Source organism: Saccopteryx bilineata, chromosome 1 (assembly GCF_036850765.1).
Source record: "Saccopteryx bilineata isolate mSacBil1 chromosome 1, mSacBil1_pri_phased_curated, whole genome shotgun sequence".
NCBI classification, from domain to species: Eukaryota; Metazoa; Chordata; class Mammalia; order Chiroptera; family Emballonuridae; genus Saccopteryx; species Saccopteryx bilineata.
This window is the reverse complement of record NC_089490.1, coordinates 357,966,428-357,982,848: the sequence shown is the minus strand read 5'-3', so window position 1 is coordinate 357,982,848 and position 16,421 is coordinate 357,966,428. Positions and strand designations below refer to the sequence as shown.

General features: G+C 47.5%; 1 protein-coding gene across 2 annotated transcripts in view; it reads left to right on the top strand.

Moving 5' to 3' along the window:
• GALNT18 (polypeptide N-acetylgalactosaminyltransferase 18) overlaps positions 1 to 16,421 on the top strand; it is a 369,121-nt gene that overhangs the window by 335,449 nt on the left and 17,251 nt on the right. For both annotated transcript variants that reach the window (XM_066250967.1, XM_066250966.1), the window contains exon 10: positions 15,391 to 15,555. In XM_066250967.1, the coding sequence (XP_066107064.1) occupies positions 15,391 to 15,555 (165 nt within the window). The remainder of the gene's footprint in view (positions 1 to 15,390; positions 15,556 to 16,421) is intronic.

The window sequence follows — 16,421 nt, the reverse complement described above, 5'->3', positions numbered from 1 at the left end:
TCACTCAGAATAATGTGATCAAGATCCATCCATGTTGTTGTCGTAAATGATCCTATATCATCGTTTCTTATGGCTGACTAGTATTCTATAGTATATATGTACCACATCTTCTTTATCCAGTCTTCTATTGAAGGGCTTTTTGGTTCTTTCCATGTCTTGGCCACTGTGAACAATGCTGCAATGGATGTGGGGCGGCTTGTGTCTTTAAGTACCAATGTTTTTGAGTTTTTGGGGTATATACCCAGTAGAGGGATTGCTGGGTCATATGGTAGTTCTAGTCTTAATTTTTTGAGGAACCACCATACTTTCTTCCATAATGGTTGTACTACTTTGCATTCCCACCAACAGTGAATTAAGGTTCCTTTTTCTCCACAGCCTCTCTAACACTTGTTATTACCCGTCTTGTTGATAATAGCTAATCTAACAGGTGTGAGGTGGTATCTCATTGTAGTTTTGATTTGCATTAGTGAAAATGAGCATCTTTTCATAAAGCTGTTGGCCATTTGTATTTCTTTTTGGGAGAAGTGTCTGTTCGTGTCCTTTTCCCATTCTTTTATTGAATTGTTTGCTTGTTTGTTGTTGAGTTTTGTGAGTTCTTTGTATATTTTGGATGTTAGGCCCTTATCTGAGCTGTTGTTTGAAAATATCATCTCCCATTTATTTGGCTGGCTATTTGTTTTGTTGTCAGTTTCTTCTGCTGTGCAGAAGCTTCTTAGTCTGCTGTGGTCCCATTCATTTATCTTTGTCTTCACTTCCCTTGCCTTTGGAGTCAGATTTATAAAATGTTCTTTATGGCCAAGGTCCATGAGTTTAGTACCTATGTTTTCTTCTGTGTAATTTATTGTTTCATATCTTATATTTTGGTCTTTGATCCATTTTGAATTAATTTTGGTACAAGGAGATATTTTCATACAGGGATGGTGGAGCTGAGGTGTGATGGGTGCTGCAGGGAGTGGAGTGTCAGCTCTAATTTATGTCCCTGATGGCAAAACCAGCAGATTCAAAAGCTCACAGAAGTGGCAGTGTCCTTCAGGAAGAGCCATTTTGGTAGAGCGCTTTTAGGGTCTCTCCTTGTGTCACATTTGCTATGGAAGTTTTGCCATTGGCCAAGGAGGAACTGCAAAGTTACATTACAAGGTGATTTGCATGCAAGGATGGGGGAAATCTGTGGCTGTTTTTATAACCTATCATAATAATCTATGATGTCTATTTGTATTATTTCATTTATTCATTCATTCATTCATGCAAAAATATTTATCCCGTGGTATGGCAAGCAAAGGTGTCCCTAAAAAAATGGTCTTAGTTTTCTAACATTTTCTCTGTCATAGTGCAATGCATCTGACATTGCTATCTGAGGTCTATAGCATCCAATAAAGACATGAGCTGGGCCTCTTTTCCAGTAGAGCAGTTATACCCTTTCCAGGGAAGAGGGAGATGGAGATAGAGATGGTTTTGGAGCAGGTGAAACACAGATTTATATTTACAAATTAAAATCAGGCATCGATATTTCATCCACATGAACTCTATTTTTCTGGGCTAATTCCTCCCTCTGGATCTTAACCTACAGGTTTTATTACCATGTCTTTCCTCCATCTTTCTGATCACTGTGATTGCTGGTGAGTCCTGATCCCCACTGCACATGTTAAAATCTCTGTTAAACATACACACATGCAAACACATACTCTTTCTCCCTGGGAACATTCTGAGCTCTTCTTAATTCAAAGCAGAACAACAGTTGTGATGTGCCAACAAGAGACAGGACCAGGCAAGGGTTCGGACTGACACAGACTGTGTCCTGGGGGCAAATATTGAGAACCTTGTGCTACAGAGAGGATCCTGTTCTATCCAAGCTATGAATCCTCAGGGCTCTATTGAGGGTGATATCAAAGATACTGGTCCAAACCTTGGGCAGAGAGAAGCTTAAAGGAGTCTTAGAGTAAGAGATAATGAAACAAGCAGCAGGGAGGGAGCCTGCATGGATTTCTGAGCTGAAATTCAGAGTCCCTGGTATAGCATGTTAACATATTCATTTAATCCACTAATACATTATGAGTAGACATGCCAGGCAGTGGCTCAGATAGTAGAGATACAACAGTGCGCAAGACAAGCATGGTCCCTGCCTTTGGGGAACTTGGAACCTAATGGGGAGTGACCAGTGTTAAGAGAAACATTACTAATGCTAACACTAACCAACACTAAGTGACAACCCTACATGGTAAGCACCAGTAGTGCCTCCTGTTTTTAAAGAAGAGAAAATTGAGAGTGTGTATGGCCAGGTAACTGTCTATAGCTACACAGAGAATGAACTGAAATTGGGCAGTTTAGATCCAGAGTCAGTCTTCCTTAAATCAACCCTTTTCCCACTGTCCCTATTAGGTCAATCCTCTTGGTACATATTTTTCAATTCCCTTGCACCTTCCCTTAAGACCATGCATCACATTTTGTGATTCTGTTTTGTGTGATTATTTGGTGAGGGAGCAGAGCGAAACGGTCAGTCAGTTCCGGCTTTGCTATGCTCCAGTAACAGGCGACCTCAAAATCCAAGTGGTTTTTAATAACATGTCTCAGTCATTCTACATGTCCGAGTATCTTCCCACCCTATCTTCCTTTTTCTGGTGCCTTGTCAAAAGCAGCTGATAGTAACAAATGCACACTCTTCACCTGAAGCGGAGTTCATATGCCATGTTAGCAGTCTACCAAGTTATTGCCAAATCTTTCATTGTTGCATAAGAGAAGTCACCATCTTCCCAGTGTCCAAAGACGTTTCCTCACCACACACTTTCTGGCCCCAAAGTCAATGTCCCAAATTTTCAGGTTTGGCATCCCTCCTCATCTAGTATTGATTTCTTCATCATCCAGCTTAGACTGATGATCCCTAATTGCAGTGGCTTAAAACAGCACATGCTTATTTCATGCTCATGCTTCATGATCATCATGGTTCAGCTTCAGCATTGTGTCATCTCCTCTCTTTCTGGGACCAAAGGAGCAGCCCCTCTCTTGGACGCTGCCAGTCCAATGGTACCCTTAAAGCTTCTGATTGGAAATGACACGTGTCTCTCCTACTCACATTTCATGGGTTAAAGACACTAACAATGAGGAAATGTGTAATAGCTCAGCTGGGAGGGGATTGCAGAGGGGGCCTCATAGGATGGGGCAGTGAATCAATCTCTTAGAGTCGTTACGCAGCCTGCATTGACTGTCACACATTGATGTGGAGTTGGCAGATTGTTGTGTCTGGAAAAGAGGAATGTCAGGGCACGTTTTCCTCAGTGCACTCAATATGCTCTGTCTTAGCTATTTGTGGGTGAGTAGACACAGCCTGTGACAGGTGAGCAGACATGACTCTAATGGGCTCTGAGCAGCACCTTCCAAACAGGGGCCCAAATGGGACCCTGCAGCCGAAGAGCAGGTGTTTGAGATTTCTTGAAGATAACTTCCTGATGGGCAAGTGAGTTGTATTTGTTCATTTCAGGGGAGGGGGTTGTTATTAACAACAAGAACTGCAACAAACTTGGGTAGCTTAATCTAAAACCAAAGAGAAAGCCTGGGGCGATTCATTTGTTGATGCAAAGGGAGGGCTGGCTGGTGAAGGCAGGAATGGGGCCGCTGCCTCAGCAGTGCAAGTTCATGGATCTCCTCCAGCTAGGCGTCTTAGCAACAGAGCTGCCTCCCCTCTGTCCCTCTTGATTTCATGTTTTAAATTCTTGACAGGATAGAGCCTTCTTGGCCTCTTAACAGTTCCACTCTTGACAATGGGCTTGTAGAGACACAGAATACAGACTATTTGGGGCCCGCCCTTGGTCAGAGCCATTTTCACAGGAAATGGGTCATTGTTAAACACTGAAGGCCAAGTGCCGTGACACCTCCTCCTGCCCCCTCACAGCTGCCTATGCCAGTCCCTGGCTCTGCACCTTCTCAGCCTGTCTGACAGAGCACCCTTCTTCCCCATGTTGAGGCCAGTTTTCAGCTGGAGGCCTGACCCACCACCTTGGCCATGACGAATGATTGGGCCTCCTCGGCCATCTCTCCCTCTGCAGCACTGTGTGAAGTAGCCTTTTCTTTGTAGCCCCCATCTGTGTCAGAGGGCTCGGCTGGAGAGAGCTACCAGGACCGGCAGGTCTGTCAGGCAGCCAGGCCGATCCTCCGGGTGCAGACAAAGAGAGGAGGAGCAAGGGAGGGGTGGCCCAGCAGCAGGAGCTGGATGAGGGCTAAGGCCCAGGGGTGGGGAGCAGTTGGAAAGCACTGCTCCCCAGAGACAGACACAGGTGGCTACAGAACAATAGGGGTCAGCCAGTGATCCCAGTCCAGAGTGCTGTGCTTACGTATCCTGGGCCACACTGACTGTATTTCCCCATAACTCAAGCCTTCTCTCTAGTTCTCATCTAATCCACTTACACCTGAATTTTTGGTTATGTTTACATACTCAGCGCACGCCCAGGGCCTTAGTGAGGCTGTGTGAACCTACAGGTTCACTAGCTTTTCACTAACTAAAGAAAGCACACTGGTATGCAGATGAGCGAGGTATTTACTTATCTTATTAAAAAAACAACTTAGGCGTTTACAAATTCAGTACTCTATTATTAAAACAAGTGACTTGCTTTATAATAATGAATGAATAACCCTAAACATACGTGACATCTACATTCACCCTGTAGATAAGGACCACTGGACTTTATGACTTGAACCTTTTGTCTCATCCCCTTTGGTGTTTTGGAAATGTCTCCTGTATGTTTTGTATCAGTCAAGACTCTTGGTTGCAAGTGACAAAATCCCAACTCAAGCCAACTTAAATGCAAAAAGGAAATTTTATCCTCTCCTGTAACTAATGACTAGTCCTTAGTCATTAGTCATTAGACTAGTCCTTGCTCTAGATTCAGGCAGGGCTGGATCCAGGGGCTGGAATGTAGCTTCTCTTTCTCTCTCTCACCCCCCCCTTCCTTCCCCACCTACTACTACTGTCTCCTCTTTGACTCTGGTTCCCTTTAGTCTCCCCCATAGTTAGGGAGAAAAGGGCTTCGCTGAGAAAGAAGACAACAGGAAACTCTAGGCTTAGAGCCTTCCAGCTTGATCCCACAAACAGAAAATCCCAGGAAGAACTTTTATTGACCCAGACTGAATCACATTCTCATCCTGGCACCAATCCCTGGGTCAAGGCAAGGGATTCTCTGATTGGCTGGCCTGTGAAACTTGCCAACCCTATGGCCAGAGAGAGCCAAAATGCTGTTAGAAGCAAGCAAGTAGAACTCTTAGCATCAAGAACCCTGCGGCCATCTTTGGTTTGTCGCTAGTCTCTCCATGGTCATTCAGTACCGCTCAGCCCTCAGTGTCCATGAAAGAAGCCCAGGGTGACCCCTGTCACCTGGCTCCCCTTGGCCAGAGGGACTCACAGGGAAGCACTAGACTCAGAGGACACCAAGAGCTCAGAATGACACAGGAAAAGGAGACACAGCAAGTGGGGGATTAGGGTTGCTGATCAGTCTGTTGTGCTGCCAACAACCCCATCGTCAGTAGTAGGGAGAAGGTTGGCACCTGTGCTGTGGGCACAAGGCCTGGAGGGAAACAAGAAAACACACAGAGACAACTATGGGTCTAACTTCCCTGCCCGATGAGAGTGCTGAGCGGCTGCGTCCCCCGCTGCCTGGTGCAGGTGCACAGTGGGAGAACAGGAATCAAGCTAGCCTAGCCCTTTCTAGTCTGTGTTCTGTTCAAAGACTGCTCAGAAGGTCTGCTATTCTTCTTGCTGCCCTGCAGGCCCACAACTGAACTCTTCCAGACAGGCTTATAGAAGTGGCCTGAGTCACCTCTAGGCCAAGCTCACTTTCCAAGACCCTTGAATGTTTTGACTCAAAAGATTCTGAGAGGCACTGACTGGGTAGCTCAGTTGATTAGAGCATCATCCCAATACAAGATTGTGTGTTTGATCCCCGGTCAGGGCACACACAAGAATCAACCAATGAATGCATAAATAAGTAGAACAGCAAATTGATGTTTCTCTTTCTCTTCCTTTTTCTCTCTCTAAAAGTAATCAATAAATTTTTAAGAAAGGATTCTGGGAACCCTTCAGTTGATCTGAAGTCACAGCTCCTGCTTCCAGAAGGGTGCTGTCCAGACTTTAGCCCCAAGCTGCTCTTCCAGCCTTATCTCCCACCTGCCTTCCCCCCACCCCCCAACCCCCACCCCACCCCCGCCCCCTAGCCTGGCCATGAGGCTGCTCCCTTCACTTTTCAGCATGACTATCTCCCCACCGCACTCAGAGCTCCCCAGGGAGAGCATGTCTGGCTCCTCTCTGCACCCCAATGTCCAGCTCAGGCCTGCACCCAAGAGGGCACAAAGGAATGTTTGCTGAATTTACTGGATCAACTACTGACTTTGGGCTGAGTGCCACTTATAAAACTCTCCCCCAAACCTGGTGCTTAACCTGATCTGTCCCCCATCCACCGGGGAGATGGGCTCACGGGGGGGGGGGGGGGGGCTCTGAGCTAGGGACCTGGCTTTTCATGTTTCTGCTCTTTCAGAATTAAACCAAGCAGATATTTATCCATGTTCCCAGCCCCTGTATACCTGGTCCTGTGGTCAGCGAACATAAGATCATTTTAGAAATGACTTCCTTTCATTCCTGATTTAACATCAGTGCTCTGTGTCCCTCAGCACGGTAACTAACCTCTGTGTCGAGGGGTCAATGACCAGTAAGCAAACCCTTAAATCAGCCTGCCCTGACTGCTTCGGGGCCAGTGGCAGCTCATTCTTGGTAAAGAGGACAAAGAGGCCATTTCTAGCACATATTATGGGTGCCACAGCCATCACTGTAATGAAATTTAATAAAGCAAGGCTCTGCTCCTTCTCCCCCCAGCCCCCACCATGCCCTCATCCTGCCTGATAATTCTGTGAATCCTGACCCATAGGTCTCCTGGCCAGTCAGACACAAGACGAGGCCACAGAGATCAGGGTGCTTGAGGCAGGGCAGCTGGACACCCCTCAACTGGGTCTTCTCCTGCCCTCCCACGACCATCTCTGTGCTTGCCTGCCTTGTTCTTTCCCTGCAGTGCCTGTGGCCATACCAGGAGCCATCAATACTTCAGTTCTCAGCACTGTATTTTATAGATCTGAAAACCAAGGCTCAGCGTGGCTGCTCTGCCAGGAAGCGAGGGTGGGGACCCACCTGACTCGGAACCCCATGTTCTCTCTATCCTAGCAGGCCACCTTCTTCCTAGACCAGTGGTTCTCAGAGGCTCACCTCCCTGGAGGGCTTAATAAAACACAGATTCCTGGACCCTACTCTCAGAGTTTCTCGTTCAGTAGGTCTGGGGGGTTGGTGCAAAAACACGTGTATTACTATCAAGTTCCCAGATGATGCTGGGACCACCTTCTGAGAACCATTGCCCTAAGTAGTGGTGCTTCCCAACCTCTGGGACACCCTTGTCAGAGTCATGCAAATTGGGGGTCCAGCTGTTCCCCCACAATGGAAGGAGGCTTAGAACTGAGGTCATGAGTGCTGCATCTGCATTTCCTCCTTAGGCTGCTCTTCTTAAGTCTCTTCATATAGCCGGCTTTCAACCTTGGCCGCACAATGGAATCACCTGGGATAAATGCCTATGTCTAGGCCCCACCCCTGACATTATGATTTATGGTTTTTTGAGGCTCTCCAGATGACTAATGTGCACCAAGGTGGGGAGCACTGCCTCAGCTGGACTGCATTTAGGACTGTGTCCTCTCGATTCCTCTGTCCTCCCCTATCTCATTTGCTCACTGATCTTTCTTCTCTTCCAAGGTCTAGTACACACCCTCTTCTCCAGAAAGCCCACCCTACTCTAGTGGTCCAGCCCACAAGTTGGCCCTCTCTTCAGTGGTCTTTGCCATCCCCCCTATTTTGACACTTTGTAATCACCTCATTATCTTTGATTTTTGACCCTTAGACTGTGTCACTCTCTGGTATGTTCCACACACACACACACACACACACACACACACACACTTCCATGGAGAGCTGGATTCTTCATGCTTTGATGGACTGTAACAATCCTCTAGGACACAGATACCTTCCTAGTATCTAAAGAAATGACCACAAGGATGCTGGTTCATCCTGGGTCACTTTTCCCATGAAAGCACCCTGCAAGTAGAGTTGTTTCTCCCCTGTGGTAGGTTCTAGAACCTCTTGTAATGTGTCCCACTGTGACTCTCCCCTTTTCTCTCCCCTCCCCTCACCACTCTCCAGACTGAAGAAGGTTTTAGCCAAGGACCACCACTGCCACTCCATACTCTAGAAAGAGTATCTATCTCTAAATGTCTCTAAGATGCCTCACTCTTCAAGGGCCCACTCTATAGGCTGGCACTGTTGCCAGGGAAACATCACTTAATGGAGGAAATAAAGCTGCTCAAAATTGGCATGCCCTTTGCTTGGGAGAGAACAGGTACCTCAGTTGTGCCTTAAAATGTTTATATGTTAAGTAATTTAGCCAGCCCCATTTTGCTCCATGTTCCTGGTTCATCTGAGAGGCCCTCCCCCCTCCCTCTGCCCATCCCAGGATTCTGTTATCTCAGTCTGCGCTCAGCATGGGGACAGCTCCAGAATTTCCAAAGAGGTTAAGGCATTGTGAAGTAGTTATGGAAGTCTGGGTAGAAGAGGTATTGAATGATTTTAAATATGCAAATTGGGCCCTGGCCAGTTGGCTCCACAGTAAAGTGTCAGCCCTGCATGTTGAAGTCCTGTATTTGATTCCCAGTCAGAACACATAGGAGAGGCAACCATCTGCTTCTCCCCCCTTTCTCTCTCTCTCTTTCTTCTCCTTTGGCAGCTATGACTAAATAAATTGATTCTAGTACATCAGCCTCAGGTGCTGAGGATAGCTCCATTGGGCCTCTGCCTCAGGTGCTAAAAAAATAGCTCAGTGAGAGTGGCCCCAAACGGGCAGAGCATAGGCCCCAGACTGGGGTCGCTGGGTGGATCCTGGTCAGGGTGTATTCAGGAATCTGTCTCTGTATCTCCCCTACTCTCACTTTAAAGAAAGAAAAAGAAAAAAAAAGAAAAATATGTAAATTGGTCATATGAAGGAATCCAAGGGAGTGGAGGTTGGAAACAAGAAGTTAAAGCTATTCATCTGAGTGTTTACAGATGCTGTTGGTGGAGTATAAGCTAACAAAGGTCTCCTAAGCCTAATGTCCCCCTCCTGGACAAACGCTTCATGTTCAATTTATTTATTTTATTTAGAAGTTATTTTTAGGCCCTGGCTGGGTTGCTCAGTGGTAGAGTATCGGCTTGGTATGTGGATGTCTTGGATTCTATTCTTGGTCAGGACACATAAGAAAAGTGCACATCTGCTTCTCCACCTCTCCCATTCTCGCTTTTCTCTCTCTGTCTTTCTTTCTCTTCCCCTCCTGCAGCCATGGCTTGATTAGAGCAAAGTGGCCTCGGGCACTGAGGATGGCTCCATGACTTCCACTCCAGGCTCTAAGAAGAGCTCAGTTGCTGAGCAATGGAACAATGCCCCAGATGGGCAGAGCATCGCCCCCTAGTGGGCTTGTTGGGTGGATCCTGATCAGGGCACATGTGGGAGTCTGTCTCTGCCTCCTTTCTTCTCATTGAATAAAAGAAAAAAAGAAAGAAAGAAATTAAATTTAATGGAGCAACATCGGTTCATTTAGAGCAGTACTTTTCACACCTTTTTAACCTTTTGTTACCTTTTCACTCTTTGTAAACTTTTGTTTGAACAAAATGTATATGATAGTTAAATAACTGTCTTCCTAGATCTGGCTGGGAGAGGGCCCTAGAACCCCACCCACAAGGCCCTACCCTCCCGGACCTGACTCTCCTCAGGGGCCCCAGAACCCCCTTTCTTAGAGCTCCTGGGGCTCCATGTGAACAATCTGGTGGACGTGGCCCTGGTAGCATTGCTGGTTCAGAAAGATAAGTTCAGGAAGGTTCTCAGGGATTCAAGCTCTTGTGCCTGAGTCAGCCTGAGCTGGTTTGGAACGGGATTGGCAGCGGTGCCCTAGATCCAGCCCAGGCTGAGGGGAGGCCCTGCCAACGGCAGGGGAAAGCTGTCTGCGCTGCTTGACCGAGGAAGTAGGATGCAGGTCCTTACCTGCCGGGAACTCGGCCTTCCTGGGAGCTGCCCCCTAGGCAGGAAGGTGGGGAACAGCTATCTACATCCACATCTGGCAAGGTTTTAAAACCCTCTTAGCCCAGTTTTCCTTCCTTAAAACTGAAAGGTGACCACAGGTGTGAAAAGTCCCTAGCAGAGGGCCTGGTGTGCACATGTACAAAAACATGTTGGCTTTGCTCTCCCTCTTCCCTTCCAGAGGCAGTTTCACCCCAGTGGTGGTGTCTGTGAGTGAGGTGATGTCTGACACTTGTGAGGGGGTGGACCCTGCGGGAGGCCGACTGGTCTCTGGGAGGCGGGCCCCTCTCCACACCTGCCAGGAACAGACGGGATGCTGAGCACACCTGGCACGTGCTCCACCTTCATCCTGCAGTGCAGGGGCCCTTGCTTGTCCTGGAGATGAGTTACAGCAAGGGGAAGCTCCCGCCCTGGGGGTCTTTGTTTGCCAAGCGTGGCCTTGAGGCCCTGAGGGCAGGAATGTGCGTGGGGTGGGGTGGGGAGTGCTGTGGGCCCCTGGCTGGCTGTTCCCCCTTAGCTCCTAGTCATCACCTCTGCCCCCAGCCTGAGGGAGAGGAAAATCCCTCTGCATGTGCTCTGAGATCAGATGCTTTTGCCCCTTCACCTTGCCCAGGCAGGATATTTCTCTTTCTCTTGTAAGCATTGGAATGAAACGCTGAGCCGAGGCTTGCAGCCCTGCTAAGCTGCGTGGGCTGTGGAGGATGCGCAGAACCAAGCCCTGCAGTGGAGGAGGAGCTGGCTGCATGGTTGGGGATGTCCATTCTATGCCGGGGAGGGTTGTAAAATAGCCACAGACAGGAGAGCAGCTCCTGCTCCCCCCTGACGTGAGATACAGGACGATGTTGCTCCCTTAGCACTTCGTGCCATCTTGTGCTGTGGCCCTGTGAGAAGAGTTCCCTCCAGCTCACTGACGCTCCCTTTGTCTAGGCCCCCCTCATGTCTCACAGGGATCACAGGGGAAGCTTCCAAAGAGCCTCCCAGCCTCTTTTACTCCCACCCAGCCGCTGGACCTGGTGTGACCTGAGTGAGGGAAGCAAGTGAGGCGAGAAGTCATTGGTGGCTCTTGAATCAAAACGCCTCAGTTTGAGTCTCAGCTATTGTTCTCCAATTACTTCATTTCTCTGTGCTTCAGTTTCCTCATCTACAAGATGGAAATAATAGTAGCACCTGTTGGAGTTATTCTTAGGATGCAGTGGGATAAAAAGCATATAAATTAGTTTATATCTGATATGTAGTTAGGGCTAAAAATATTTCCATTTTTATGACTAGCAGTCGAAGGCAGGGTTTCTCAACCTCGGCACTATTGAGTTGAGAGTGGATAATTCCCTGCAGCTGAGGGCTGTCCTGTGCGTGAGCAGCATCCCTGACCTCCACCCGCTGGATGCCAGGAGCAGCCTGTCTCCCGCCCCCATCACAACAACCAAAAATGTCTCCAGACTTTGACCAATAGTACCTGATTGGCAAAAACTGCCCTCCACTGACACAGTTCTAAGTAATTTCTTCCTTGAACCTCCCAGGCTCCCCTTCGCAAAGGCCGCTCCGCTGGCCCGCAGGCCCTGAAGTGGGGCATCTTGTACTAAACTGTTTCCCCTCTTTTGCGTTCAGGCCATTTATTGATTCAGGACACCACCGCTGGCCTTCTGAGCTATTCAAGTGACTTACTTGAGAGACTCCTCTTTGCTGAATGTCCCTGTGATTTGTACTTTGTTGTTGGCTTTAAAAAAAAAACACACCAAAACAAAACTGTCTGATCCCATTATGATTTCCCCAGTCGCTGGAGCAATAAACAGCTCTGACAACAGCTGTAGCAGATAGTGAGAGCACACATCATTCAAGCCTCTCCCCCAAGCACTTCAGGGCAGCTAAGTGGGTAAAACTGATTTTGGCTATTACCTGGGTGGCCGCTTGTGTCTGTGGAGACTGCCTGGGAAACGGAGCCAGGCCCTAAGGACAGGGATGAAGGAAAGGGTGGCAGCAGCTGGCTCTCTGACTCTCCTTGCCTTGCTCCTGGTCCGCTGGACATCTGGGTCCTGGCATGCAAGCTGATTAAGAGCAACACTGAGGAGAGAGCATGGTGCATTCACCCCAAGGGGGCAGAAATAGCTGTGCATGTTTTGGAAGAAGCCCAGGTGGCAGGCTGAGGCCCCACACTTTTGTGTATTCAGACAAGGCTTTCTGGAGGTGCTGAGTTTTCATTTCTGATCTCACAATAGCAAGAATCAAGGTAGGTGAATAGAAGAAGTGGAAATAGTTCTTATATTAGTGTGATTAGGGCCATTATTTCCTGATATGTTAGTTTCCCCAATGTGGCTCTTGGCTTCTCCAGGATAAAGATCATAGCTTTTTCATTTCAATTCTCAGAACCAAGTTAGAGATTATTGGTTGTTGAATGGGTGGGTGGGTGGATGGATGGATGGATGAGATGTTTCATTACATCTGTTTAATTTCCAAAATCTTATCAGTTATCAAATTCTCCCTCAACTCCAATAAACTGGAAGGCACAGCAGGTCATCAGCTTTCCTTGGTGGTCAACTAGAAGTCTAGGCCATACAATGACGATATCAGGACTCTGAGGTGAAGCCCACTTCTTACCCAATTTAGTTGATGAATAGTTGCCTCTGTGTTCTGGCCACGTTTCTACATTGAAGCTGGGCATTTTGCCTTTGGTCACTGCTCAGAACTTTGGTCAGCATGATCCCTTGCCTCTGTCATGGGAAGAATTGGTAAACGTTAGTAGTTCCAATGTCTGTTTCAGTGGACTCGCCAAACTTGATAATCTGTAAGATTACCTTAGAGAGCAATCCTTGGTGTGATGAGTATCGTCTGTCTGTCCTTCCAGAGCCAGTCTCTATCCTTCTCCTCTCGCGTTGTGAGGCCGACTCTATGGAATGTTTCAATGGGCTCTCCTGTCCTCTGGTTTCCAGATGGGTTCTGCCAGTGGGCTGAGTGGGCTGGTCCACCAGAAGAATGGAGTGGGGAGAGGAGGGTGCTTATCCACCTCTTCTCACCATTACCTCAAACCTTCCTTCCTGAATCTGCTCTTGAGTCAACTTTCTGGTCCTAGTAACTGCTCTCTCCACTCACCCCTTGGGGCCTAGGAGTGATAACAACTCCAGGTTACCAACCCCTGGGAACTATACTACCCCTGTGGTGCCCTTACACCCTCCCAAAACCACTGAGAATTGTGCCTTTATTACATATGGCAGTTCCCTTCGTTGACTGTACCATCTTTCCCCTCTTGGGGCCCTGACTTATACCCTGGCCTGAGGTTCTTTAATTTGAAATGACCCTGCCTGTCTCTCCACCCCTTTCCTGGACTTCCAAGCATCAGGGAGGACATGGCCCTAAAGAACCACCCCTTACTCACCCTCCTTGCATGCACTGTCCTCCTCACTCCATGGTCCCTTTATGCCCTGCCCCCATGTTTTAAAAGTCCTTGTCAACCACCTTCTTTTACTAAAGCAAGAAATACTTCATTTTGCCATTTGGAATGAATAAAAAATGCTTACTAGTAAGAATTTGCTAATCAACCAAAATATTAAAAGAGCCCACCCTGAATTCTAACCTTAAGCAAAGAAATGTGGTATCTCGATATTCCCAGAGGTCTAATCCCAGGTGGGGGTGTTAATTCCTTTAGGAATGTGAAGAAAAGAGCTCACAGAACCCCATGACTGTCCACTTAGAGCCTTTATTGGGAACCACTGCTCGGGAAAGTGACTGAAAACTTTGAAGGCTAAGGGCGTGTGGCTTTCCTCTATGCCAGAACGGATAAACTACAGCCCATGAGACAGCCCCTGTTTTTGTAAATAAAGCATTACTGAATGCAGCCATTCATTTACGTATTATCTGTGGCTGTGATCATGCCATGGCAGAGTTGGGCTGATAGAGACTGTATGACCCTCTGTACAGAAAACATTTAACACAGCAGTGATCGCCCTTCTTGGAAAGGTCTGCTTGACTTGACTGGCATCTGGGAACTTGGACCAGGAGGTTTTACCATTCCCACACAGATAAGAATAGCTCACTGTGCCTAAACTGACTGTATAAACAATACGGTTTTTGCTAAATAGCTGCTTTTCCTTCTGGGGGTCTGGAATTTTTATACATACCAAGCAGAGGTTGCCTACATGATGAGCCCCTGTAGAAACTCTGAGTTCTTAGTCTCTAACAGCACCCCACATGGGTCATATCAGCTCCATGCTGGGGGAATTCTGTGCATCCTGTGTGATGACTGGGAGGGGACCTTTGGAAGCTTGTACCCAGTTTCCCCAGACTTTGCCCCATGTGCCTTTTTCCTTTGCTGATCTGACCTGTATACTTTCACTGTAATATATCAGAGCCATGAGTACAACCATATGCTGAGACCTGTGAGTCTTAGTGAATCACTGAACCTGGTGGTGCTCTTGGGGACCTTTTAATACATATACGAAGCCAAGAATGTTTGCTGTCTGGCCTTTTAAGAAAACGTTTTCCAACCTCTGCACCATCTTAGTATGGATAGAAGTTACTTGTTATATATCTCTCATCCCACAAGATTTTGAAAACCCTCAATGTGTGGCCCAGATCTTTTGTTCTTTAACTACTGGCCACATAGTGTCTTGTATAACATATTTATGGAAGGAGGAAGTCAGCAAGCCTCTAAGCAATGTATTTAAAAAGCATTTTTTTGACTGACCAGGCGGTGGCACAGTGGATAGAGTGTCGAACTGGGACACAGAAGACCCAGGTTCGAAACCCCAAGGTTGCCAGCTTGAGTACAAGGCTTATCTAGCTTGAGCATAGGGTCACTGGCTTGAAGCCTGAAGTCACTGGCTTGAGCAAGGGGTCACTCACTCTGCTGTAGTCCCCCAGCCAAGGCACATATGAGAAAGCAATCAATGAACAACTAAGGTGTCACAACAAAGACTTGATATTTCTCTTCTCTCTCCCATCCTGTCTGTCTCTGTCGCAAAAAAAGGGGGAGGGCATTTTTAAAACGGTGTTAAAAAGGTTTTGACCAGTGTTTTCCTATAGAAGAATAGGACAGAAAATAGAGTATATTGCATATAGAGAGGCTAAGTTTCGTTTCTTCAAAAATTTCTTTCAGTTAGACATGTGGACCTAGACATTATACTGGATCATAATGTAAAAGGGTTTCTTCTTGTCCATTGCAGTTTGTGAAGTGGCTTGAAAATATTTGAAGGCCACTGGAGTGTGATCTCTTTGCCGGATGCCTGGAGAGAAGCCCAACTTGTCCCTCCCACCTCAGTTAACCTCATTCTCTGCCCGCCCCCAGAACGTGTACTACACAAGCAGTCAGCAGATCCATGTGGGCACCCTGAGCCCCACAGTCGACGATGATGACAACCGGTGCCTGGTGGACGTCAACAGTCGCCCGCGGCTCATTGAGTGCAGCTACGCCAAAACCAAGAGGATGAAGCTTCACTGGCAGTTCTCTCAGGTATCAGCCCAGAGCCCCTGCAAGAGCAGGAGCAGAAAAAGAGGGAGAGGGACACAGGGGCTCTAGGGAGGCTGTGACTCCAGCCAATCAATCTTGGGATTTATTGAGCACCTACTATATACATGTCAAGGGTTCACATACATTAGCTCATTGACTCCTAAGATTGGTTCTGAGGGAGTTATTATTCTATTGTCACTGTTGTTTTTATTATCATTTTATTTCATTTTTAGATTTATGGAAACAGACTCAGAGTGGGGAATCACTTGTACAGAGTCACACAGTAAGGGATAGGCTTGGAATTTAAACTCTCTGGCTTTAAAGCCTCACCTTTCTTCTGCAAAGTGCCTTCTCAAGAGATGAAGCCCCAGTCTCCTGGTTATAGCTAGTGGCAGGTCATCTCTGGTCTCTGACCCCCCCAGGGTTGGCCTAGGGGATGAGGTTTCCACACAGGTCATTGTTTTGGGGTCATTTAGTAAAGGGCAGCCAGCTTCAACTCACTGGGATAGGAGGTGGGCGGAGGACCCAGGATTTCCTGGAATAGTCCCTGGAAGTCGTGGCCCAACCAGGCACCTGCAGCTCTGGGGACTTTGTGTCACCCAGATCCAATGTTCCAACTAAAGTAAGCTCCCTGGCCCCCTCAGTGGCCTTGCTCCTCCCAGGAGCTCTGGAATCACCAGGGAAATAGAACTCCATCGGAGGGGCCTCGACCTCTCTGTGTCTAGCCTCATGCAGTTTGATGTTAATCAGCACAGCAACTCCATCTCGAAGATGGTAAAGTGGGATTAAGTCACCTGACCAAGCTCACACAGTTGGGAGCATGGGAGCTGGAGTTTCAACAGGCTGGCTGAATCTGAACTCAGGCTGCT